The following is a 26,731-nucleotide window of genomic DNA, read 5'->3' as shown; positions in this document are numbered from 1 at the left end:
ACGAGGGATCCTCTCCCGCACAGGGCTATACAGCCACGAACGCAAGTGTCGTTACCGGGATGCTGCTTAAAACATCTGACACAGATGAAAAGGCCTATTATTAGGCACCTTATAATGTAGACGCCATGGATGGGTTTAAAAATTGAGAATAAAGAAAACGATTTTTTATAAATTTACATTCATAGAATGTTTTATTTGATACAAAACATCAAATCTTAAAAACACCCGAAATGTACAAAAGCGGTCGACTTAAACATAACACATTCTAATTTTTACATTTCTTACATCTCAATGTACAATCAGCAACACAAGTGCTCAAAATGGTCTCAACACGACTCTACGATCAAGAGTATAAGAGCTTGTGTAGATCTTTTTGAGCCCTTCGTCCGAGTAGCAACATTTGCCGCCGACTGTTTAACTGTTTTTGTACATAACTGGGCAAGTCAACTTGTTTGACATAATATTACAAAGTAACTAAAATACATATTTTTTACATCGAATGGCCACATACAAATACTGGGGACCGATTTTTGAAATTCGACCACTCGATTTCGTGTATTTCATTAAATAATATCTCCACAACTAGGCATTTAAATTCTACTAATAGAATTGAAAACGAGTGGTCAATACCACTAGATTCCCAATTTCTATCGCTCGAATTTCAAAAATTAGTATTTCGCCGTTTTCCACCGATTTTCGAGTGACAAAATCGAACGATCGAAATTCAAAAATCGGCCCCCTGGCATATATTATTTATTATTTACAAACATGTAAATATCACAAAATCAAGCTTGAAATTTGAAGGTTTCAGAATATAAATACAAATATTTTGACTAGGGCAAATAAATAAAGTATGCAAAGAAATATTTATGTACATATTTTCTGAGGATGCGTCAGAACGGAGTTTTTATGGCACTATTTTATAAGAAATAAAATAGGCATCCGAGTATTATGACTTTAGCTTAAATATACGGCAGTGATAGATACAAATAATAACGCAAAAGCAGCCATTTGCATTGAAAATCACAAAAATCATGATATAAAAAAACTTACTAGTATCACAATGTATCATGCATGATTACTCTTAATAATCCTGACTAAATCAACATAATGATATATAAAAGCAGCGCAATAGCGACATAAACCATCACTGCTATCATTTATTTATTTAATCGCGTGTCCTTATTTCGAAAATCTTTTTATTTGTATTAATTTTATGGGTGAATCAACTTTTTCGTGTTATCCTGCCCCGTTGTCCAAGGGACAATATTACAACACTTTGAAGAGATGTTGGATGCCGTTCTACTAACATGCTTAGTAGATGACCCATTATTATGGAAATTGGTTATAAAAAAATGCATGTTGGATATAAATATCATGAAGTCAGGATTTCAACAGTATTTTGTCCCCTGGACAATTAATCGTAACCATGGCAACGAGTGTCACGAAAAAATGATTCACGCTTATTTTCAGTTTAGTCAGGACAAAGTATTATTTAACAAGTACTCTGAGTGTTAGATTTCTTGTTGTGTTTGTACATATACACAGCAACGGTTGCTGATAAGAGCATGAGCAGAACTGAGCCAACAGTGACGTAGAGGACAGCAGAATTGTTGGTCGCCTGGGCAATGGTTTCGACTAAATGACTGACGTCACGAGCCTTTCTGGAGAGAGGCTTCGTCCTTGTGAACTGGAAGTTATCTGGAAAACCAAATAGAAAGACTTTAGTAAACCAGAAAAATAAATTGATTTGTGGTAGAGTCACCTGCAATAATATAATATTATGTTATGTTACTCTTCGAAGGCCGCAAAAATATGTGACACGCTACAATACAAATAAGATCGTGTCAGATATTTTTGCGGCCTTCGTTGCGTAACATATTATTGCAGGTGACTGAACCTGACGTTCTTTGCTGTCTTAAAAGGATTATTTTATTTTAAACCTTAATTAAGCCTCATCGAAAAAGTCTAAAGGTGTAAAATCTGGTACCATTAGATACAGATATGAACTGAAAAACCGATCCCACCAAAAACATTCTGTAAAAAACTAGCCAAGTCTCGATGGAGCTGCTTGTTTATCTCTAAAAAGTAATGAAATCTAGACAAAGTCGTGCCAAGTCTAAGGTTCCTTACTGCGATTTCTTTATTATTATAGTTAATGTTGTGTGACTTGGCCGTTGAAGGGTACACAAGGGTACAAAACCAGTTGCTCCATGTCACCATTGCACCAATCTGTCGCCAGAACCGCTACCCATTGACGATGGAAAATTGCCACTTGGAAAACGTTGATTCAATAACCAGTCAATTGTAGGCTTGATAAAGCTGCGTATTTCAATAATACTTATGTATGGGCGAGCCTGAAACAAACACTTTTTTTTGGTGCAATGGCAGATTGGTGCAATGGCGTCATGGAGCACCTGGTTTTGTACCCTTGTGTACCCTTCAACGGCCAAGTCACACAACATTAATTATAATAATAAAGAAATCGCAGTAAGGAACCTTAGACTTGGCACGACTTTGTCTAGATTTCATTACTTTTTAGAGATAAACAAGCAGCTCCATCGAGACTTGGCTAGTTTTTTACAGAATGTTTTTGGTGGGATTTCACTTCTTTTTGTAGAAACGTGGGCATATTGATTTATTTTATTAGATTTTCTTATTTAACACATTTTTTTTCTTTTTAGGAGTAGTTTTTTTATTATTACAAATCTTTCTTTTCTTTTTTTCCGGTTCTGATTCTTGTACAGTAGCGACAGTTTTTCGTATTGCCCATTCATTAAATCTAATAATTAAATAATAATCAGTAATCCGTCACTAATCATCATATAATGACTTGGCAATCGCACATAATGCTTTACTCGTACCGTACTCGTAAATATGTGTAATGCTCAAACTGCAATTAGCGCTAGCGTTATGTTCAATTAGAATTATTTTTAATAGATCCTTTTGCCATTATGCAGCCGTGCGATGGCCAAGTCATTATACGTATTACAAATTAAAGATATCTTATTGATACGGTTTTAACACCCCCTGGCACTGATTAAAATAACCGACTTGGTTACATCTCAAAACTTTTTTGTAGTAAAAGCGTTGCGAGACTTGCACCTTTTTACATGTAATGTTTTTGATGGGATCTCATCTCTTTTTGTTGGCAGTCCTTCTTTTCGGGTACTCATACCCATACTATGTATACACATATCATAACTAAACATATCTTCATTCATACTCACATCGTACATCGTAGTGTACCTTTACTTTACCTACTATTTGTAGGAACTGCAACAGTAACTTTGTAATATCATATATTTATATGGGATTACAAACTTACTTATGCAGTTCTTAGATCTTTAAAACGTGACTGATATTGCAATATTTTTAGGTTTTCCCTTTATGTGGCCATGAAACCCTAACTCTGTACCAAATTTCAGCTCTCTGAGTTTATGGGAAGTACTAGTTCTATTCTGATGATCATGAGTGAGTTTCATAAATGCGAAACTTTGCTTTCGCTTAACTTCGGAACTAAATGACCTACAGACTTGAAATTTTGGATTTTAAGTATGTGATTATAGCTTACTGGATGACCAAAATTTCTGCGTTCTGGTCTTATCCAGAGGTTCTCAAATAGGGGCCTGAAAATGCGGCGAAATGGTTCCAGTAAAGGATGGTACGGCAGTGTTTGCTTCGCGCTCGACTTGGCGGGGGCACTGCCGTGCCCCCCGATTTGAGGTCGATACCTCAAATCGGTTGTATAGGTATACCGATGTATACCTACGCTTTTTGATGAATATTAATCGCAATCTTTTTATACCACGTCGGTAGCAAACAAGCATACGGCCCGCCTGATGATTCAAATTCAAATTTCTTTAATGTCAAAATAAGACATGTCAAACAAAATCACAATAGAATTACAAAATATACAACTAACATTAGACATTTTCTTTAAAAATATTCTTACCTATAGCAGCCTGGGCCTCATCATCGTAGTCTACATTTTTGGCAGTTCTCCCCCCCTTAATTTCATTCTCACTGGGGAAAGGCGGTAGATATGTCGATGGGGGGTTAGTGCTGCTGGGCCTGAAGGGTTGAGGGCATTTAGGGTCTTTCGATCCTGGGTAGCAAGAGCTAGGAGTGGTAGGCTGCGGGCATCTAGGGTCTTGAGATCCTGGGTAACATCTTGGGCCCTGGGTAGTGGGTTCAGTGGGTTTTGGACAGCGGGGGTCTGAGCTGCCTGGATAGCATCGAGGACGACCTTGGGTGGTGGGTTGGGGACAACGAGGATCCGTGCTTCCAGGGTAGCAGTTCGGAGGTGCTTGTGTGGTCGGTCTGGGGCAACGGGGATCATTTGATCCTGGGTAGCAGTTCGGAGGTGCTTGTGTGGTCGGTTTGGGGCAACGGGGATCATTCGATCCTGGGTAGCAGTTGGGAGGAGATTGAGTGGTTGGTTTAGGGCATCTAGGATCAGTTGATCCTGGGTAGCATCTCGGCCCTTGCGTAGAAGGCGGCAAATAAGTCGGAGGACTTACTGTGGTAGGTCGTGGTGGTTGGGGACAGTTAGGATCAGGGGATCCAGGGTAACAACGTGGCTTTTGTGTGGTTGGCTTTGGGCATCTAGGGTCTTGGCTGCCAGGGTAACACCTGGGTGGTGCTGCGGTGGTCGGTGCGGGGGTGGTAGGTGCGGGGGTAGTTGGTTTGGGACAACGAGGATCTGTGCTGCCGGGGTAACACCTTGGAGGTGCCGGGGTTGTGGGACTTGGGCATCTAGGGTCTTTGTTTCCAGGGTAGCAATTCGGTGGAGCTTGAGTAGGTTTAGGGCACCTGGGGTCGGTTGAGCCAGGGTAACACCTAGGCCCTTGAGTGGAAGGGGGCAGGTAAGTAGGTGGCGTTAAAGTCGTAGGTCTTGGAGGTTGCGGGCAGTTAGGATCAGGAGATCCAGGGTAGCATACGGGTTTTTGTGTCGTAGGTTTAGGGCATCTCGAATCTTGGCTGCCTGGGTAGCATCTGGGAGCAGGTTGGGTAGTTGGTGCTAAAGTGGTAGGCTTAGGGCATCTAGGGTCTGTGCTTCCAGGGTAGCAATTAGGAGGTGCCTGAGTAGTAGGTCTAGGACATCTAGGGTCTGTGCTTCCAGGATAGCAATTTGGTGGAGCCTGGGTAGTTGGTCTAGGGCACCTAGGATCTTGGCTGCCTGGGTAGCATCTGGGTGCAGGTTGGGTAGTTGGTGCTAAAGTGGTAGGCCTAGGGCACCTAGGGTCTGTGCTTCCAGGGTAGCAATTCGGGGGAGCTTGAGTAGTAGGTTTAGGGCACCTGGGGTCGGTTGAGCCAGGGTAACACCTAGGCCCTTGAGTGGAAGGGGGCAGGTAAGTAGGTGGCGTTAAAGTCGTAGGTCTTGGAGGTTGCGGGCAGTTAGGATCAGGAGATCCAGGGTAGCATACGGGTTTTTGTGTCGTAGGTTTAGGGCATCTCGGATCTTGGCTGCCTGGGTAGCATCTGGGAGCAGGTTGGGTAGTTGGTGCTAAAGTGGTAGGCTTAGGGCATCTAGGGTCTGTGCTTCCAGGGTAGCAATTAGGAGGTGCCTGAGTAGTAGGTCTGGGACATCTAGGGTCTGTGCTGCCAGGGTAACAATTTGGCGGAGCCTGGGTAGTTGGTCTAGGGCACCTAGGATCTTGACTGCCTGGGTAGCATCTGGGTGCAGGTTGGGTTGTTGGTGCTAAAGTGGTAGGTTTAGGGCACCTAGGGTCTGTGCTTCCAGGGTAGCAATTAGGAGGTGCTTGTGTAGTAGGTCTGGGGCATCTCGGATCTGTGCTTCCAGGGAAGCAATTTGGCCGAGCCTGGGTAGTTGGTCTTGGGCACCTAGGATCTTGGCTGCCTGGGTAGCATCTGGGTGCAGGTTGGGTAGTTGGTGCTAAAGTGGTAGGTTTAGGGCACCTAGGGTCTGTGCTTCCAGGGTAGCAATTAGGAGGTGCTTGTGTAGTAGATCTGGGGCATCTCGGATCTGTGCTTCCAGGGAAGCAATTTGGCGGAGCCTGGGTAGTTGGTCTTGGGCACCTAGGATCTTGGCTGCCTGGGTAGCATCTAGGAGCAGGTTGGGTAGTTGGTGCTAAAGTAGTAGGCTTAGGGCACCTAGGGTCTGTGCTTCCAGGATAGCAGTTTGGCGGTGCCTGAGTGGTAGGCCTGGGACATCTAGGATCATTAGAGCCTGGGTAGCATCTTGGACCTTGGGTGGAAGGTGGCAGATAAGTGGGAGGAGTTAATGTTGTAGGTCTTGATGGTTGAGGGCAGTTAGGGTCGGGGGAACCAGGGTAGCATGCGGGTTTTCTTGTGGTTGACGGGGGCGTAGGTCGAGGGCATCTAGGGTCATTGTTTCCTGGATAACAGTTAGGGGGCGCTTGTGTGGTAGGTCTTGGACACCTAGGGTCGTTGCTGCCAGGATAGCAGTTGGGAGGAGCCTGTGTGGTAGGTTTAGGGCATCGTGGGTCATTTGAGCCTGGGTAGCATCTAGGAGCTTGAGTTGTAGGTGCTAAAGTTGTTGGCTTAGGACACCTAGGGTCTGTGCTTCCAGGGTAGCAATTAAGTGGAGCCTGGGTAGTTGGTCTAGGACACCTAGGATCTGTACTTCCTGGATAGCAATTTGGTGGTGATTGGGTAGTCGGTTTAGGGCACCTAGGGTCATTATTTCCTGGATAGCAATTAGGAGGTGCTTGTGTCGTTGGTTTAGGGCACCTAGAGTCATTCGAACCAGGATAACATCTAGGTCCTTGAGTGGAAGGTGGCAAGTATGTGGGTCCAACCGTTGTTGTTTTTGGTGGTTGTGGACAGCTCGGGTCGGGAGATCCTGGGTAGCAGACAGGTTTAGCTGTTGTGGACTTAGGACATCTAGGGTCATTACTTCCTGGATAGCACCTTGGAGGTGCCGGAGTTGTAGGCTTAGGGCATCTAGGATCAGTGGATCCAGGGTAACAGTTAGGAGGGGCAGGGGTAGTAGGTCTAGGGCACCTAGGGTCGGTACTTCCAGGATAGCAATTAGGAGGTGCCTGGGTTGTTGGTCTAGGGCACCTGGGATCTGTGTTTCCTGGATAGCAGTTCGGAGGAGCAGGGGTTGTCAGTTTTGGGCAGCGAGGATCAGTTGATCCAGGGAAGCAATTAGGAGGGGCAGGGGTTGTGGGTTTAGGGCACCTAGGGTCTTGGCTGCCTGGGTAACATCTCGGTGCTTGTGTGGTGGGTGGTGGAGTAGGTCTAGGACATCTAGGGTCATTATTTCCTGGATAGCAGTTAGGAGGTGCCTGGGTAGTTGGTTTAGGGCACCTAGGGTCATTCGAGCCTGGGTAACACCTTGGTGCTTGAGAGGAAGGTGGTATGTAAGTAGGTGGTGTTAAAGTCGAAGGTTTTGAAGGTTGTGGGCAGTTAGGGTCCGGGGAACCGGGGTAGCAAACAGGCTTAGGAGTTGTTGGTTTTGGACATCTAGGATCGGTTGATCCTGGGTAACATTTAATCTGCGGAGGTGCTGTAGGTCTCGGGCATCTTGGATCTGTGTTGCCAGGATAGCAGTTTGGAGGGGCTGGGGTAGTTGGTTTTGGGCAACGAGGATCGTTTGATCCGGGGAAGCAATTGGGAGGAGCAGGAGTTGTGGGTTTTGGGCATCTTGGATCTGTGCTTCCAGGGTAACAATTTGGCGGAGCAGGGGTAGTTGGTTTCGGGCAGCGAGGATCATTTGATCCCGGATAACATTTAGGAGGTTCTGGCGTTGTGGGTTTTGGACAACGCGGATCATTAGAACCGGGGTAGCACTTTGGTGTCGCAGTTGAAGGTGGAAGGTATGTTGGTGGGGTCAAAGTGGTTGGTCGTGATGGCTGAGGGCAGTTAGGGTCAGGGGAACCAGGGTAGCAAGCGGGTCTAGGAGTCGTTTGGGGGCAGCGAGGGTCCCTATTACCAGGGTAGCAATTTGGAGGGGCTGGGGTAGTTGGTTTTGGACAACGAGGGTCGGTGCTTCCAGGGAAGCATCTAGGAGGAGCAGGGGTAGTTGGTCTTGGACACCTAGGGTCATTATTGCCTGGGTAGCAGTTAGGTGGGGCCTGAGTAGTTGGCTTAGGGCATCTTGGATCATTGTTGCCTGGATAACAATTGGGGCGAGCAGTAGTCGTAGGCGCAGGACTAGTAGGTCTTGGACAACGTGGATCCGTGGATCCAGGATAGCAGTTCGGCGGTGCTGGGGTTGTAGGTCTTGGGCATCGTGGATCGTTACTTCCAGGATAGCATTTTGGCTGTCCAGTAGTTGATGGGGGTAAGTAAGTGGGGGGTGAAGTTGTGGTGGGCCTTGGAGGTTGAGGGCAGTTAGGGTCGGGGGATCCAGGGTAGCATACGGGTTTTTGTGTTGTAGGTTTAGGGCATTTTGGATCTGTGCTTCCAGGATAACATCTAGGTGGTGCAGGGGTAGTTGGCCTTGGGCAACGTGGATCTGTGGATCCGGGGTAGCAATTAGGACGAGTTGTGGTTGTAGGTGCAGGGGTAGTAGGTCTTGGACAACGAGGATCCGTGGATCCAGGGTAGCAATTTGGAGGAGCTGGGGTGGTTGGCCTTGGACACCGAGGATCCGTGGACCCAGGATAACAATTTGGAGGTGCTGGAGTGGTAGGTTTAGGGCAACGAGGATCAGTTGACCCAGGGAAGCAATTAGGTGGTGCCGGAGTAGATGGCCTAGGACATCTTGCATTAGTGGAACCAGGGTAGCATTTAGGTTTCTCCGGTTCAGGGGGTAAGTATGTTGGAGGAGTTAGGGTTGTAGGTCTTGATGGTTGTGGACAGTTAGGATCGGGAGAACCTGGATAGCAAACAGGTTTAGGAGAAGTTGGTTTTGGACAACGGGGGTCTGTCGATCCGGGGTAGCAGTTTGGTGGGGCAGGAGTAGTGGGTCTTGGGCAACGTGGATCCGTGGATCCAGGGTAGCAATTGGGACGGGCAGTGGTTGTAGGCACAGGGGTGGTCCTTGGACAACGTGGATCCGTGTTTCCAGGGTAACAATTTGGTGGGGCAGGAGTTGTGGGTCTTGGGCAACGTGGATCAGTGGATCCAGGGTAGCAATTAGGACGGGCAGTTGTTGTAGGCGCTGGAGTAGTAGGACTTGGACAACGTGGGTCCGAGGAACCAGGGTAGCAATTTGGTTGGGCAGGCGTAGTAGGCGTGGGGGGTTTGGGGCAACGAGGATCAGTTGATCCGGGGTAGCAGTTTGGTGGAGCAGGAGTTGTGGGTCTTGGGCAACGTGGATCCGTGGATCCAGGGTAACAATTGGGACGGGCAGTGGTTGTAGGCACAGGGGTGGTCCTTGGACAACGTGGATCCGTGTTTCCAGGGTAACAGTTTGGTGGAGCAGGAGTTGTGGGTCTTGGGCAACGTGGATCTGTGGATCCAGGGTAACAATTCGGTGGTGCTGGGGTGGTCGGTTTGGGACAACGAGGATCGTTACTTCCGGGGTAGCATTTCGGCTGTCCAGTGGTTGATGGGGGTAAGTAAGTTGGTGGTGATAAGGTAGTTGGTCTTGGGGGTTGCGGGCAGTTGGGATCAGGGGATCCTGGGTAGCACACTGGTTTTGGTGTGGTAGGTTTTGGACATCTGGAGTCTGTGCTTCCAGGGTAACAATTAGGAGAAGCAGGAGTGGTTGGTCTTGGGCAACGTGGATCTGTGGATCCAGGGTAGCAATTAGGAGGCGCTGGTGTAGTAGGCGCAGGGGTAGTCGGTCTTGGACAACGAGGATCTGTAGATCCAGGGTAACAGTTTGGTGGAGCAGGCGTTGTTGGACTTGGGCAACGGGGATCCGTGGATCCGGGATAGCAATTAGGACGAGCAGTGGTTGTAGGAGCAGGAGTAGTGGGTCTTGGGCAACGTGGATCCGTAGACCCAGGGTAGCAATTAGGAGACGCTGGTGTAGTAGGCCGTGGGCATCTTGGATCGTTACTTCCAGGATAGCATTTAGGCTGTGCTGTAGTTGATGGAGGCAAGTATGTTGGTGGTGACGAAGTAGTTGGTCTTGGAGGTTGAGGGCAGTTGGGGTCAGGGGATCCAGGGTAGCACACTGGTTTTTGTGTAGTAGGTTTAGGGCATCGAGGGTCGGTGCTTCCAGGGTAGCAATTAGGGGGCGCTGGTGTAGTTGGTCTTGGGCAACGTGGATCTGTGGATCCAGGGTAGCAATTAGGACGAGCAGTGGTTGTTGGTGCGGGAGTAGTCGGTCTTGGGCAACGAGGATCCGTGGATCCAGGGTAGCAGTTGGGTGCAGCCGGGGTAGTAGGTCTGGGGCAACGTGGATCGTTACTTCCAGGGTAGCATTTGGGCTGTCCAGTAGTCGATGGGGGTAAGTACGTCGGTGGCGACAAAGTAGTTGGTCTTGAAGGTTGGGGGCATTTGGGATCAGGGGATCCAGGGTAACAGACTGGTTTTTGTGTGGTAGGTTTTGGACATCTAGGGTCTGTGCTGCCAGGGTAACAATTAGGAGGAGCAGGAGTTGTTGGTCTTGGGCAGCGTGGATCTGTGGATCCAGGGTAGCAATTCGGACGGGCAGTGGTAGTAGGCGCAGGGGTAGTCGGCCTTGGACAGCGAGGATCCGTGCTTCCGGGGTAACAGTTTGGTGGTGCTGGCGTTGTTGGTCTTGGACAACGTGGATCTGTAGATCCAGGGTAGCAATTAGGACGAGCAGTGGTTGTTGGTGTGGGGGTAGTGGGTCTTGGGCAACGGGGATCCGTCGATCCAGGGTAGCAATTTGGGGGCGCTGGTGTAGTTGGTTTTGGGCATCGTGGGTCGTTACTTCCAGGGTAGCATTTGGGTTGTCCAGTAGTTGACGGCGGTAAATATGTCGGCGGAGACAACGTAGAAGGACGAGTTGGTTGAGGGCAGTTAGGGTCAGGGGATCCGGGGTAGCATACAGGTTTTCTTGGCGTGGTGGGGGCTGGTGTGGTTGGTCTTGGGCATCGAGGATCTGTGCTTCCAGGATAGCAGTTAGGACGAGCAGTGGTTGTGGGTGAAGGGGTCGTTGGTCTGGGGCAACGAGGGTCCGTAGATCCGGGATAGCAGTTTGGTGGGGCAGGAGTTGTTGGTTGTGGGCAACGTGGGTCTGTGGATCCAGGGTAGCAATTAGGGGGCGCTGGTGTAGTCGGCCTTGGGCATCGTGAATCGTTACTTCCAGGGTAGCATTTGGGTTGTCCAGTAGTGGAAGGAGGTAGGTAAGTTGGTGGTGACGAAGTTGTTGGTCTTGGTGGTTGAGGGCAGTTGGGATCGGGTGATCCAGGATAACAGACTGGTTTTGGTGTGGTAGGTTTTGGACATCTGGGGTCTGAGCTTCCAGGGTAGCAGTTAGGGGGTGCAGGTGTAGATGGTCTTGGGCAACGTGGATCTGTGGATCCAGGGTAGCAATTAGGACGAGCAGTGGTTGTAGGTGCAGGGGTGGTTGGTCTTGGGCAACGTGGGTCTGTGGATCCAGGGTAGCAGTTAGGGGGCGCTGGTGTAGTCGGCCTTGGGCATCGTGGATCGTTACTTCCAGGGTAGCATTTGGGTTGTCCAGTAGTGGAAGGGGGTAGGTAAGTTGGTGGTGACGAAGTTGTTGGTCTTGGTGGTTGAGGGCAGTTGGGATCGGGTGATCCAGGATAACAGACTGGTTTTGGTGTGGTAGGTTTTGGACATCTGGGGTCTGTGCTTCCAGGGTAGCAGTTAGGGGGTGCTGTTGTAGATGGTCTTGGGCAACGTGGATCTGTGGATCCGGAGTAGCAATTAGGAGGAGCCGTGGTTGTAGGTGCAGGGGTGGTTGGTCTTGGGCAACGCGGGTCTGTGGATCCAGGGTAGCAGTTCGGCGGTGCTTGAGTGGTTGGTTTAGGGCATCGAGGATCTGTGTTTCCAGGGTAACAATTAGGGGGCGCTGGTGTAGTCGGCCTTGGGCATCGTGGATCGTTACTTCCAGGGTAGCATTTGGGTTGTCCAGTAGTTGAAGGGGGTAAGTAAGTTGGTGGTGACGAAGTTGTTGGTCTTGGTGGTTGAGGGCAGTTGGGATCGGGCGATCCAGGATAACAGACTGGTTTTGGTGTGGTAGGTTTTGGACATCTGGGGTCTGTGCTTCCAGGGTAGCAGTTAGGGGGTGCTGGTGTGGATGGTCTTGGGCAACGTGGATCTGTGGATCCGGGGTAGCAATTAGGACGAGCAGTGGTTGTAGGTGCAGGGGTGGTTGGTCTTGGGCAACGTGGGTCTGTGGATCCAGGGTAGCAGTTCGGCGTTACTTGAGTGGTTGGTTTAGGGCATCGAGGATCTGTGCTTCCAGGGTAACAATTTGGTGGGGCTGGTGTCGTTGGCCTAGGGCAACGAGGATCGTTACTTCCAGGGTAGCATTTGGGTTGTCCCGTAGTTGAAGGGGGTAGGTAAGTTGATGGTGACGAAGTTGTTGGTCTTGGTGGTTGAGGGCAGTTGGGATCGGGTGATCCAGGATAACAGACTGGTTTAGGCTCAGGTGTAGTCGGCCTAGGACACCTAGGGTCCGTACTGCCTGGATAGCAGTTAGGTTGTTGTGTCGTTCGTGGGCAGGCTGGGTTGGTACTGCCTGGGTAACATTTGGGTGTTTCAGGACAACGAGGATCTTGACTTCCTGGGTAACAGTTGGGCTGCGCCGGAGTGGTGTTTGGTGGTGCTGGCGTAGTAGGTCTAGGACATTTAGGGTCATTGCTGCCTGGGAAGCAATTCGGCTGTGAAGGTGAAGAAGGTCTTGGACACCTAGGGTCTGTAGATCCTGGGTAGCAGTTAGGGGCAGTTGGCGTAGTCGATCTAGGACACCCAGGGTCATTGCTACCAGGGAAGCAGTTTGGCTGGGAAGGCGTAGTAGGTCTTGGACACCTTGGATCAGATGAACCTGGGTAACAATTTGGTCGACCGGTTGGTACATAAGTCGGTGGGGGTGTTGTCTGTATTTGAGGGCATCTTGGATCCGTGCTACCAGGGTAGCAGTTAGGTGCGGGTGGTATGGCTTTTGGACACCTAGGATCTGTGGATCCGGGATAGCATTTGATCTGAGGTGGGCCTGTTGTTATTTCGGTCGTGATTCCTTTGCAGTCTCCATCGCAGTTGCTCGTACAGAGCTGTGGAATAAATGAAGAATAATTAGAATATACCTACCTACCTAACCTAACCTAAGTAAATTATGCTTTTTGTACAATAAGTTTTTCCTTTTGTGCAAGAAAGTTTAAATAATGTCTGTGTCTATCCAAAAAATCAAAGTTACCAGTGACAATGATATCAAACGAAATCAAAAAAACATTCAAAATAAATTGACCTGTTCCTACCCTGAAGTAAAATATAGCCAATGAAGGACAGTTTTGTTTAATGCCGATTAGCTAACAGTGTTAGCTTCTCTTAGGTAGCTGTAACTTAATAACGACTGCTGCACAAAGTTACAAGCTAACTTAAGCTAAGTGTTTATGAATTTTCCTTACCTCGACATTGCAAGTGAGATAGACCTGGTCGGTCTCAGGGAAGCGGAATGCGCTCACTTTACTGTAAGCGATGAGCGTGGCACCGCTCTTGCCAGTGTTTGTGCTTTTCTGCCACAAATCTATAAGATTCCTCTTCCTGAAAAGTATAAAAATAAATTTAGTTCTACATTAGCTAAAATTTGGATCTTCGAACTCTTTGGTTTGGTTTGGTTTGGTGTACCAATGAGTTTCTCGAACGATTTTTATTATTTATTTGACATTAGCTCCAGGCTCCAGGGCAAAAATATGTTAATAAGCCATATTCTTCCTCTGGAAGATCAGATGACAGTCACGTGTTAAACTACCTACTACTACTAACCATATTGCAGTCCACGCCCCCAAGAGCGTAATAGGCAAGCCCAACAGCAGGAGCAAGAAGAACCGAGGCTCAACCCTGAACTCCTTTAAGGGGCCCACAAATTACCAGTTGGGCGATACCAGCCTGTCAGTTGTTCAGAACTAACACCTTTTGCGTTTAACTGACAGGCTGATATCGCCCGGCGAACTGGTAATCTCTGTACCCCTTTAGAGAAAGCGATTGAGGACTTACTTGGGACATCCCTCTTTGTCCGTAAGTTGTATCTTGTTGGTCTTCGGGTTGTCGTACTGTTCACTATCATACGCCCAGCAATCGTGGATCTTCAGGTTGAACTGGTTCCTCACATCCTTCAGGTATACCAGGATGGTCAAGTACTCGCCGATCTTGATGGAGTCTTTTAGCGGGGTCGTCTGGAATGGAATAATAGCTTATAAGATTGTGTTTTGTCATAATTTTATCCGATAAAAATATTGTATAGTGATCAATTTGATCATCAGGTAACAAATCTCTGTTATTGTCAGAGTACAAGGCACCTGCCGCGATAGCAGAGGACGCTGGTTCGATCCCAGCCTGGAGCACTGTGCACTGGAGGCCTATGTCACATTTTATTCGTATATGACATTTTAGTTCAGTTTACAGTATGACAGACAATTCAATTCAAAGTACTTCTTCCTAAAGTTACAACTAGTACAATTTCGTGTGCTACTACAATTGAAGGGATGTTTACAAAAACAACATAACTGCAGTGCTTAGAGCGGTTGACACTTTTTTAAGAACATTGTCAATCGTTTCAGGTGTCAACTAGGGTGTAACTGACTATAGGGTGTAACAGTTATCTTGTTTTTGTAAACATCCCTTCAATTGTTGTGTAAGGTCAATGCGTCAGCCAAATCCGTCATACGGAAAATACCGTCAACAAGCGTTTTTCTCTGAAACAATACACAATTAGTAACCTCCTCACCTCACCAGCTACTTATACTACTCACATTAGGGAAGACACCCTTCTGTATGTCCATCCAGCACTCCACACCACCCGCTGGTCCTTCGACGGCCACCACATCTAACATGTCAACCATGAATGGCTTCAGTTTCAGTGTGTGAGACTCCTGGCTCACCCCGGTGGACAGCTCGTATGATGTGCGGGCGCATGACACCTGGAGAAAAAATTAAAATTATTTTTTAATATCATAGTATTCAACGGGTGACCCCCGCGCGGGCAGCTTTCTCGCACAGCGAATTGCCATCGCAATCCAGCGCGGGAACGCTGCCTGCGTGTTGGGCACCCTCCCGAGGGCACCAAATTTTGATAGGTATTTTTAATTTTTAGTTTTAATTATTTTAATTGTAGTTAGTTTTAGTTTTATATTCCTAAATAGGGACATAAATATGTCTTTTAGTAATTTATGTAATTTAATATTTCTTATAATGTAATTCTACTTAAAAGAAAATAGTATTCATAGTCTAATAAAACATGGTCTTCTCTTCCCAGAGTGACACAAGCCTACGTCACAATAACATGGCCGCTATCTATAGCGCTATCGCATATTATCATATAGCGCTGTCGCATGATGACGTAGGCTTGTGCCAGTCAGGTGACCTAGAAAAGACGGGAAGAGAGTACCAGGCGGAGTATATTATTATACCATGTTTAATATAAAGGAACATCATCACTGGCCTTTGCGTCTATTCCAGGCGATTTAAGGATGACTCACGTTAGACCGGGCCGTGGCCGGGCCGCAGCTACCGGAGCTTCGTTTATTATGGAAAGCACCACGTGATCAGCCGTCATAGAAAATTACATGTCGGACGCCTCGGTCCGGGCACGGCCCGGTCTAGCGTAAGTCAACCTTTAAGATGTAACACCGGAGAGACACCGTTTTTGGTGGCTGAATAAGACTTATGCGAGACATGGTCTACCACATGACAGTCTCGACAAGAGAAGTTGTAAATTGTTACAATGTGTGTTGCTTTAGTTAAAAGATATTTCATCATATATTTTGTCTATTCTAGTTAATAAACATCTCCTATGATGGATATTTTTATCTGGAAATTTGGTGTAAATAGTCATTCATAAAATAATTTGTGTTGCCATCACATCCATTTTTTTGATTTATTTATTATGAATGGGCTTACTCATGGCCACAGACTAGCCGAGGTGTAGACGTGGCCTACGATGGAGCGAGCTCGCCCAGAAGGTGCCTGTTCACTCTTGATTTGAAGGTTGCCGGGTTATAAGAACACGGAAATATAGACGCCGGCAAGGAATTCCATTCCTTGGCAGTGCGCATAAGGAAAGTAGAAGGAAAGCGCTTCGTGCGAATTGGTGGAATATCTACCAAGTAAGGATGGAAACCGGCCGTGCGTCTAAAAGTCCGATGGTAGAATGGGGACGGTGGAATGAGCTCGTGTAGCTCTTGGGCACACTCCCCGAAGTGCAACCTGTAGAATACCGACAGGCTGGCGACTTTCCGCCGATGGGCCAAAGACTGAAGCTTAGCGGTTAGCTTCTTGTCGCCAATCATCCTCCTAGCTCTGCGCTCCACTGAGTCCAAAGCGGCGAGTTGGTATTTAGCTGAGCCATCCCACAGGTGGCTGCAATACTCCATACACGACCGGACTTGAGCTTTGTAAAGTGTTAGAAGCTGTCCAGGTGTGAAGTATCGCTTCACCTTATTTAGGACGCCCAGCTTTCTGGCCGCAGTTTGTGCTTTAGACTCAATGAAACCACCATTTTATATATATGAAACCTTTGACCTACCTATAGGCTGTAAAAGTATAAAAGTAAACAAACAATGTACATTTTCGGGTACCAATTCCAAAACCGCCTGGATCAGTCACAGAACGACCTGACTAACCTACATTATTTGACCATGTATTTTTTTCATCAACATATCTTCAACTGGCTTAACGAGCCATTGGAGGATATATTTTGTTTACTTTTATTTAAATACTTATAGATACAGAGTATAGATCTGGTCGATCCTCTGTATGATTGACAAGATGTGAGAAGTAATAAGTTTTCAATACGGTACTTATACCTTTCTGGCGAAGTCAAGCGGGCCCTGCACGAAGTCGTCAGCTTGGAAGACGAGGACATTGTCGATGGTGCCGCACGCGTTGCATAGAGGGCGGGAGCCGCAGCCGCTCAGCGGCACTCGGAACGAGTAGCGAGACTGGCTGCCGCCTAACGACACGTATCTGGAAACACGGAATACTTCTTTTATGGCTCCTCTACACGATGGGCCAACACCGGCCACTCCAAGGGACGCATTTATGCGTTAGAGGGAGCAAGTGATATTGCTATCTCATTCAATCAAAATCAAAAATCAAAAATCAGAGTCGGACTCGCCCACCGAGGGTTCCGTATTTTTTAGTATTCGTTGTTATAGCGACAACAGAAAGACATCATGTGTGATAATTTGAACTGTCTAATGTCTACCTATCACGTTTCATGAGATACAGCCTTGTGACAGACAGACGGACGGACGGACAGACGGACAGTGGAATCTTAGTAGTAAGGTCCCGTTTTTACCCTTTGGGCACGGAACCCTAAAAATTAAGTTTTAAATAGTCCCCATCAAAATATTAAAAAAATCCTAACAAGTAAGTATCTAATTAGACTCTGACAAGATCTTGACTCAAGAGTCAAGATCCCTATCAGTGTTGCCAACTCGGATTTTGAAAAAACGCTAGACTAATGTCTAGATTATGCCAAAATTATGCCAAATATTTTTGAAACACCTATGCCAAAAAATGCTAAAATATCACTTGAAAGTAGACACTTAAAACACATACATTTTTCAAATTTGCCGCCTTTTTCTACTGACAAGATCTGCTTGACCAACTTTATATAGTCCGTCGACGTCCATTCGTCCACAAAAGTCAAAATTCATATGAAAATATGAACCACATAAGGCGATGGCGCATATTGTTGCTGCCAAGTTGGCGCAAACTTGGCTTAGACTAAATAATGCTAAAAAATATGCCAGATGCTTAATGGAAAATTTTGGTGCCAAAGCGAGTGAAAATATGCCAGATCTGGCATCATTGATGCCAAGTTGGCAACACTGATCCCTATCGTATGCACGTTATAAGTAACTCATATTATAGAGTGAAGGGCTGTGAACTGTATTATCGTAATACGAGTATAGTTTCTCACGTTCTTCCTATTCCACTTTAACCCGCCAAAACCACATTTACCTAGGATTATTACCTATTATAATATAATTATCCAGTACCTAGGCGCCTATAGGATACATCGCGAGGAAACCGGACTAATCCCAATAAGGCCTAGTTTTCCCTCTGGGTTGGAGTTCAGATTGCAGTCGCTTTCGTAAAAAGATTGCAGTCGCTTTCCCATGAGCCGTGGCAAAATGCCGGGATAACCCGAGGAAGTAGAACGATAACGTTATCCGACGATAATGTGAGCAAAAATTTTAACTGTAGGCTGTACTCCTCATACTGACCAACATTTGTTTAGCGACTTTTAAAAATAAGTTGTGGTTTGATTTTTAAATCACTTTAAAGTTTATTCTGAGACGCAATGTATTGCGAATTTTGTTATGTTTAAGGCGTGACAAGCAAGAGTCTAAATAGGTACTTCATAATTTATAAAAGTTGTTGAACAAAAGTGTCACCGTTTGAGGAGTACCAGTCGACGTCAAAAATATGTTTACACTTTTGCACCTTACTCCTTTGTAATAAGGTAAAAAGTGTAAACATATCTTTGACATCGACTGTACAATCTAAGTATGTTTCTTTTCTCTTAATGAATGTATAATTATACAGGATATTTACTCTTGGAGACCTTATACATCTCTAAGGATAACTTGATATACTATAATCTTATAGTTCTGACACCTAGAGTCTTTTACACCTCTAAATATTATAGATTTTTTTTGTGCGTTTTGTATCTGTATTTTGTATGTAATTCGACATTAAGAGACCATATACATCTCTTAGTAATTGTAATACGTTAGATTGAATTGTTAGTAATATTTTGTAAAATTGTTGATGTTATTATTTTTGCTTTTATGTAAATTCAATGTTGACGTGTAAAAGTGCCCTTGTGGCCTATTTGCTAAATAAATGTTGATGTTTGATGTTTTAATTATTTGCTCGTGTTACAGGCCACACCCGATAATAACACAGAGTTTGACTATACTCACTTGCATTTAGGATCATTCAAAAACCCTTTACTGTAAATGATTCCATCGTAAACATCAGCAAACTCCACAGTAACATCAATAAAATCTCCCGAACATTGTACATCAATATCAGGTGCCTGTGGCGAGTCGGCCGCTCGCGACCCGCGGATGAAGGTGACCCCGGTCTCCTCTGAGGACTCGTAGAAGGGGGAGAGGACGTTGCCAGACAGCTGGTAGTTCAGCTCGGCAGCAGTGAGGGTTTCGCCATCTGAAGCTGTAGCGAGCGACAGCTGGAAAAAAAGAAAAATGAATTTAGTCTAAACCAGTGAACTAGAGCAAATCAGACTCCCAAATGAATTATAAGTAAGGGGCTCGGGCGACCAGAGGGCTGGCCAGTATTTCGCACAGCGCAGCATCGCTATACAGCGAGGAAATGAGGCCAGCCTTCTGGGCACCCTGCCTTTGAAGGCGATTTAGGCCAAAATTTTTACCTGTAGGTAGGTTAAGTATTTAGTATTAAGATTATGTTGGTTTTTGTTTATTTAATTTAGTTTTAATAAACTACACAGCTCAAAATTGTAAACTACGAATTATATCGGCTTTAATAACAACTTTTATTCGGCTACAGATGTAGTGCATAATTATTAATTATTTTCCACCGTTTTTTCACGGAAACGTACGACCGTGTCTTGCTATTTCAGTCAGTCTCGGTATGTACAAAAAGTACTGAGGTTGTTAGAAATAGCATGACAAATACGATCGTTTCCGAGAAAATACGATGGAAAATAATTATGCACTACATTTGTTATCTTGTCTGTACCAAAATTCACTTTGGCACAATCGAAAGTTGCCGACAGCTACCTAAATGATTCATCAATGACAGTTTTACACAACTATGTGTAACATGGAAATATGTATCTCGTGTGAGCAAAAAGCATTGTCTTCGTGAACAATAAAATATTAGATGCGCGATAAGGCAGCCGTGAACGGTTGACTGGCATAAATGCAAGATTGGTTAAATGTAGGGCTTTTTGTCTGTGCCTTATATCACATGGGGCCTAAGGATGACTCACGTTAGACCAGGCCGTGTCCGGCCCGGAGCTTCCAGAGCTTACTATGACATGATAGGCGATCACGTGATGCTTTCCATAGAAAACGATGCGCCATCCTTAACCAAAACGATTATGGTTATATTGTCTTCAGTTACCAAGGTAGTTACTCATAAAATTAAAAACTATAGAAATTGATTATATCGCATATAATGAATAAGGTGTATTCGGGTAATACCGAATGTCGGATAATTCCGTAATTCAGATGAAAATCACCCTTAATTCCATCATAATAAAAGTCTCTTTTCGGAATTATCTGACAGTTTTCTACATTCGGAATTACCCGAGTAAACCTTACATCCCGACGATTCCAATTCTTCCAATCCTTTGTTATATAGCGTTCATGGTGAACACCCTAAGAAAACAAATATCTCTATCAAAATTACAATGTAGGTGTACGAAACAATCCTAAATACAAAAAAAATAATGAATCAAAAACTACAAAATGCCCTTACCAGGATTTGAACCCGGGATCTCCTGCTATTTAGGCAGGTTCACTACCGACTAGGTTATACATATCTTAGATGAGTCAATATCAATATAAACATCTAGGTACCGGTCAAAGCTTACGTATATGCTTGATTGTAAATAGGTTTATTATCCGATAAAATTTATAGTTATAATGTATACTTATCTACCTAATAAAATCCATAATTTGCGTTATGGTAGTTACGCGCACAATAACTGTTTTATAACCCAATCACATAATGTTTTGTTTTACATGTTACATGTGGAATCCGTTTATTATGACTCCTTTTATTGACCAATAGGGATCATCCATTAATTACATCACACGTTTAGGGGGAGGGAGGGGGTCAAGAAAATGTGACATATTGTGACATGGGGGAGGGGGAGACACAAACTTTGTGACGTCACTTTAACTTCATCAGTAACCGAAAATTTATTTAAATTATTTTATTCGCTGTACATTTAAATTACAAGTTTTTAAAACGATAATCATTTTTATTCGTTTCATTTTCTTTCCTAATCAGTTTTGGGTTATAAAATTACTAATATTTATATCGTTAAAAATATTTTGATAAAATATTAATAATACTTAGGTACTTACTTAATTCGATTTGGCGATTTCGTAGAAAAAATGTGACGTCACACTAGCGGGGAGGGGTTTGCCAAATGTGACCAAGTGTGACAAGGAGGGGGGACGGGTCAAAAAACCTAGAAATTCGTGTGACGTAATTAATGGATGACCCCATAGGGAGACCGAGCTTTGCTCGGAAAACATATAAAAACTAAAAAAGCGCGTTTTCCCAGAGATAAGAACTAGCTACATCGATTTATTTCCCATATAGCAAATTTCATCAAAATTCGTTAGAGCCGTTTCCGAGATCCCTGAAATATATATAAATAAACAAGAATTGCTCGTTTGAAGGTATTAGATAGATATTCCCCCTTATATTGATTATATAAGGTCATGTTCAGGGGTTGGTCAAAATAAGGAGTCATATGTAGGTACATAAGTATATACCCGTACGTCATTCATTTATTACTGTACCGAAAACCAGCGTTGTAGTAGGTAACCCTGCTGCAACACATGCTGAGGTTCGCTCCTTTTTAGCATCATAATTTTAAATATTTTATATCTACATGTAAACATATTAATTTGTGCCTATTTAAGTTTAATTCTAAAGCTTGTAGTGTTTTGTAGCATTGCCTGTAAACATTTTTCAATGAGGTGTTAAATACAATTTCTATGTCTAACAATAAATGTGGTTATTATATAAAATTGTTTGGATTCTACTGTATTAGTATATCTAACGTAATGCGCAGGTCACGTCAAGTGATATGACAGCTGACATATAACTGAAAAGCGCAACCGCCGTGCACGCTGCATTACGCATCTGTGTGGATCGACCTTTATTAGGCCAGTATTACTGCGCGCGAGTGACATGTAGGTCAAAAGGTTAATAAACGAAATTCACGCGTGGCAACGACGGCCCTTTACTAATCACAGAGTTATTTAATTAATAGTAGAAGAGATATAAAATTTATTTAAAGACAGAAGAAGAAAACCGGGCAAGTGCGAGTCGGACTCGCGAACGAAGGGTTCCGTACCACAATGCAAAAAAAAAAGCAAAAAAAACGGTCACCCATCCAAGTACTGACCACTCCCGACGTTGCTTAACATTGGTCAAAAATCACGTTTGTTGTATGGGAGCCCCATTTAAATCTTTATTTTATTCTGTTTTTAGTATTTGTTGTTATAGCGGCAACAGAAATACATCATCTGTGAAAATTTCAACTGTCTAGCTATCACGGTTCGTGAGATACAGCCTGGTGACAGACGGACGGACGGACGGACGGACGGACGGACGGACGGACAGCGAAGTCTTAGTAATAGGGTCCCGTTTTACCCTTTGGGTACGGAACCCTAAAAAGAGTTGTTGTACTAAAATATTTTGTTTTGTGGAGATAATAGGGTATTTACGTACTAGTCAAATAAGTTACTTATTTTTTTTCAAGATCCAAGATCCAAGATCCAAGATTTAGAACTGTCAAAACGATTTGCTAATAGGTATGGCATTTATATGAAACATTAGGTACCTACATCGTTACGTCACGGCCAACTCACGTACATTTTATATTACTATCCGATTTATTAAATAGAACTTGTGTTTAAAAATAACTCCTGCCTGTGTTTTTCTAATAAAAATTACCGGTTGCTTTATTTCATGCATGGTGTAAAATAGTTTATTTTAAATAGGTACAGTATAATAATACCCTACAAAGGACAAATACATACTATATAAAATAAAGTGTTAGAAAAAATAGTAACTCTGCTTTGATAGTAGAGCTGTAACACTTATCCCCTTATTTATAAAACTTCACAAGCTTCAAGTCTGCAATAGCCGTCCAACTCCGACTCGCACTTGGCCGGTTTTAAATATCATATTCAATTATCTTATCTATAGAAGTTATCAAAAAATCCTAACCCTTGACCGTTGACTCTTATATCAATATCGGCCATTTGACCTACTCACCTACCGCTAAGAAACGAAGGGTTCAGTCGGACCAACGTAAAGGCTCCTCTTCACGTTGGGCCAACGCCAACGAGGGACGCATTTATGCGTTAGAGGGAGCAAGTGATATTGCTATCTCATTCTACTGCATGGCTGCGTCCCTCGTTGGCGTTGGCCCAACGTGAAGAGGAGCCTTAATAGGAACTCTAACCCTTGCCAAATATATATATATATATATATAAATATATATATATATATATATATATATATATATATATATATATATATATATATATATATATATATATATATATATATATATATATATATATATATATATATATATATATATATATATATAGGTATATACCTAATATACCGGGTGTGGCCTGTAACATAAGCAAAAAATTTAATTGTAATAGGCTGTACTCCTCATACTGATCAACATTTATTCGCGACTTTTAAAAATATTTTGTGGTTTGATTTTAATACTCTTTAAAGTTTATTATAGGACGCAATGTATTGCGAATTTTGTTATGTTTAAGGCGTGACAAGCAACGCCAATCACAATGATATGGTGTGGCGATGATGTCCATTAAAGATAATATTTATTTTGTATAAAAAATAGGGAGTCTAAATACTTTATAATTTTTTAAAGTTGTTGAACTAAAGTGTCACCGTTTGAGGAGTACAATCTATGTTTTAATTATTTGCTCGTGTTACAGGCCACACCCGGTATATATACCTATGAAGGTATACGGATAGGCACTGGTCCCACCGCGAGCTAGTAAGCTATGAGCTATCGGCTATAAACACGAACAAAAGATAAGCACTCCCGTGTAAATAAAAGAGACACGGCGATATTTATAGCTCACCGCTGGGCGAGTAACTATAAATATCGCCGTGTCTCTTTTATTTACACGGGAGTGCTTATCTTTTGTTCGTGTGTATAGCCGATAGCTCATAGCTTACTAGCTCGCGGTGGGACCAGTGCCATAAGATCCTTAAAAGAAGTCTAAGAAAAAAACGTGCCCCCGAAAATCAAGAAAAAAGGTCCAAGCGCTCACAAGTTGTTCGCAGAAATCGCGAAGCGTCTGGTGACCGAAGAGCTGGCGGCTACCTCGCACAACTTATCAGCATTGCGATACAGCGAGGAAATGCCGCCAGCATCCTTGGTACAATGCCTCAGGGGCCTATTTGAGATTTAAGCTAGTTATTCATTTCGTTTAGTTGTACCACTGTGTGTAGGTATCTTTTAAGTATGTAATTAAATGATTTTTTCTTAAGAAAAAAATATGCTCTAAAAGAAGGCGCCATACCTTTGAAAGAACTTACTTCTAAAGCTTTTTATATTAGAACTTACTTATATGTAAAGCTTTTTGTAAGTTCTTTTGTCGTCTCTCAATTCTCAAATAAATGTTACGTCAAATATTATTATTATTATTATTCAGAGCCCGCTGTGTCCCACTGCTGGGCAAAGGCCTCCCCCCTCTTTCTCCACTCGTCTCTATTTATTGCAATATCTGGCCAGCCTCTCAAGAAGGAGTCCAAGTTATCCCGCCATCGCCGAGGCCTGCCGGCTCCCCGGTTAGACTCGTGGGGCTCCCACTCTGTGGTTAACTTGGCCCACAAGTCGTCCGGCATTCGGCAGACATGACCAGCCCAGTCCCATTTTAACTTGGCCGCTTTCCGAGCTACGTCTATTATTCGAGTTTTAGAGCGCAGCGTGGTGTTTCGGACTCGATCCCTTAATTTTACACCTAATATGCTGCGCTCCATAGCTCTCTGGCAAACCCCGAGTTTGGACTTCTGAGCTACGTCACGTCAAGTCACGTCACGTGAGCTTTTGAGTTACGTCAAAGCTCCTCGTAATTTTATTTGCATATTAACAGTGATACAATCTAAAATTTTAGATTCCACCATTTCCATATAATTATGAAACGAGACGAAACGCGGGGTCATAGTTGAGTATTGACATGATTAGCGCAACGAAAGGCAACGAAAGGTGGAAACGTTTTGTAATGTGGTAATATGACAAGTGTTGCTTCATTTTAAAGTGTGGTTACTATATTTGAGGGTCAATGGACTCTTGAGTTAGGTGTGGTCGTGTAGTCTTTCCGCGCGATTCGGGAAATGAATTAGAGATTAACTAGATACGATATAGTAAAGATATGTGTAAAGATACGTCCCACGGGTAAAGGTACCTTATGGCGGTTGGCCGTTATTATTAACGCCGCTCCAATATTATTGCGGCGCTATGCGACGTAAGCGCCAGCCGCTATTCGGTACCTTTTTCCGTGGAACGTCTAATTAAATTCCCGAATCGCGGCGCCAGTCACCATAAGGTATCTTTTGCAGTGGGACGTCACATGTCTTTATTATTTCATATCTAGTGAATCTCTAATTCATTTCCCGAATCGAGCCGTTTGTTTATTATTAGAAACTACGGGTTTTATTCCACTCGCTTTTCGGTGAAGGAAAACATCGTGAGGAAATCGGACTAATCCTAATAAGGCCTAGTTTCCCCTCTGGGTTAGGGTTGCCATACGTCCGGATTTGTCCGGACATGTCAGGATTTTTGACCCTTTGTCCGGATTGCGGCCGGACTTGGCAAGTGTTCGAATTTTTAGGAATAACCTTATAAAAAATGTTTACGTGATATATTTATTACAAAGTTAACACAGTTTTTATGAATGAAAGAAAATATAAAAGTATTAGTAAGTAATTAACGAAAACAATAATATTTCTTTCAACGATGCAGTACACCGCAGAGAGCAGCGCGCCGCCGGGGCGTCGTTCAAGCTACGCCAAATCTCTGTTACAAGAAATGTCCGGATTTTTAGGGTGATGTCAGGATTTTTATCAGGACATTTAATTGTTCCATATGGCAACCCTACTCTGGGTTGGAAGGTCAAATAGCAGTCGCTTTCGTAAAAACTAGTGCCTACGTCAATTCTTCGGATTAGTTGTCAAGCGGACCCCAGGCTCCTATGAGCCGTGGTAAAATGCCGGGATAACATGAGGAAGAAGAGAAGAGGATCATCATCCCACGCAGGCATAGTCGCGGAAAAAAGCTAGTATATAGTCTAAAAAAGCATGGTCTTCTCTTCCCAGTGTGACATAAGCCTACGTCACAATAACATTGCCACTTTATATAGCGCTATCGCATATTATCATATAGCGCTGTCGCATGATGACATAGGCTTGTGTCAGTCACGTGACCACAAAAAGACGGGAAGAGAGTACCAGGCGGAGTATATTATTATATATATATATGTATGTTGGTTACCTGCACAAGTGCAATCAGTGCCGCTATGCGCATGACAGCCGCTTCATGGGGCCCTGAAACAAAACAAATAAAACGATAAGTAGGTAATTGAAATCAATACAATACAATACTTGTCATCTTGAAACTTTTTAAGTCATTGTCAATAGAGGTGACAGCAAGGTGTCATCTATTGGGCATTATGGTAACATTCCATTTCTAACCGCAGCTGCACTACCGGCACAGAATAAGTAATAGTATTATCATACAGAACGGACACGCACCGCCCCGCCCCGACTCGGATTACCTCGCCCCGCGACTGAGTTCTGACGGACTCCTGACATACTCCCAGTTCGGCTAGCAACGCCGCGGCGCGATGACGCAACGTTCAAAATGCCGATGTATTTTGCGATCTATGGTTGTTTT

The 26,731-nt window shown here is 44.2% G+C and overlaps 1 protein-coding gene and 1 long non-coding RNA gene across 2 annotated transcripts; one reads left to right on the top strand and one right to left on the bottom strand.

Annotated features, from left to right (window-relative positions):
* Positions 1–161: 161 nt before the first annotated feature.
* LOC134670893 (mucin-2-like) lies at positions 162–26,394 on the bottom strand. Its single transcript, XM_063528709.1, has 17 exons — positions 26,330–26,394; positions 18,975–19,243; positions 16,845–17,004; positions 14,793–14,960; positions 14,038–14,216; positions 13,449–13,584; positions 12,662–13,094; positions 9,517–10,627; positions 9,161–9,423; positions 7,051–9,016; positions 6,455–6,990; positions 6,012–6,394; positions 5,777–5,951; positions 5,093–5,716; positions 4,476–4,804; positions 3,956–4,169; positions 162–1,701 (listed from the first exon to the last, which is right to left on the bottom strand). Exons 1-17 carry the CDS (start codon positions 26,360–26,362, stop codon positions 1,496–1,498), a joined length of 7,185 nt encoding a protein of 2,394 aa, XP_063384779.1. The 5' UTR covers positions 26,363–26,394; the 3' UTR covers positions 162–1,495.
* On the top strand, positions 8,971–11,426 carry LOC134670951 (uncharacterized). The gene is made up of 3 exons (XR_010099148.1): positions 8,971–9,016; positions 9,161–9,352; positions 11,336–11,426. It is a non-coding gene; the product is annotated as an uncharacterized LOC134670951 (long non-coding RNA).
* Positions 26,395–26,731: the final 337 nt, after the last annotated feature.

The sequence above is a fragment of the Cydia fagiglandana genome, chromosome 14 (genome assembly GCF_963556715.1).
Source record: "Cydia fagiglandana chromosome 14, ilCydFagi1.1, whole genome shotgun sequence".
Taxonomy (NCBI): Eukaryota; Metazoa; Arthropoda; class Insecta; order Lepidoptera; family Tortricidae; genus Cydia; species Cydia fagiglandana.
This window is presented reverse-complemented; position numbering and strand designations above follow the sequence as displayed.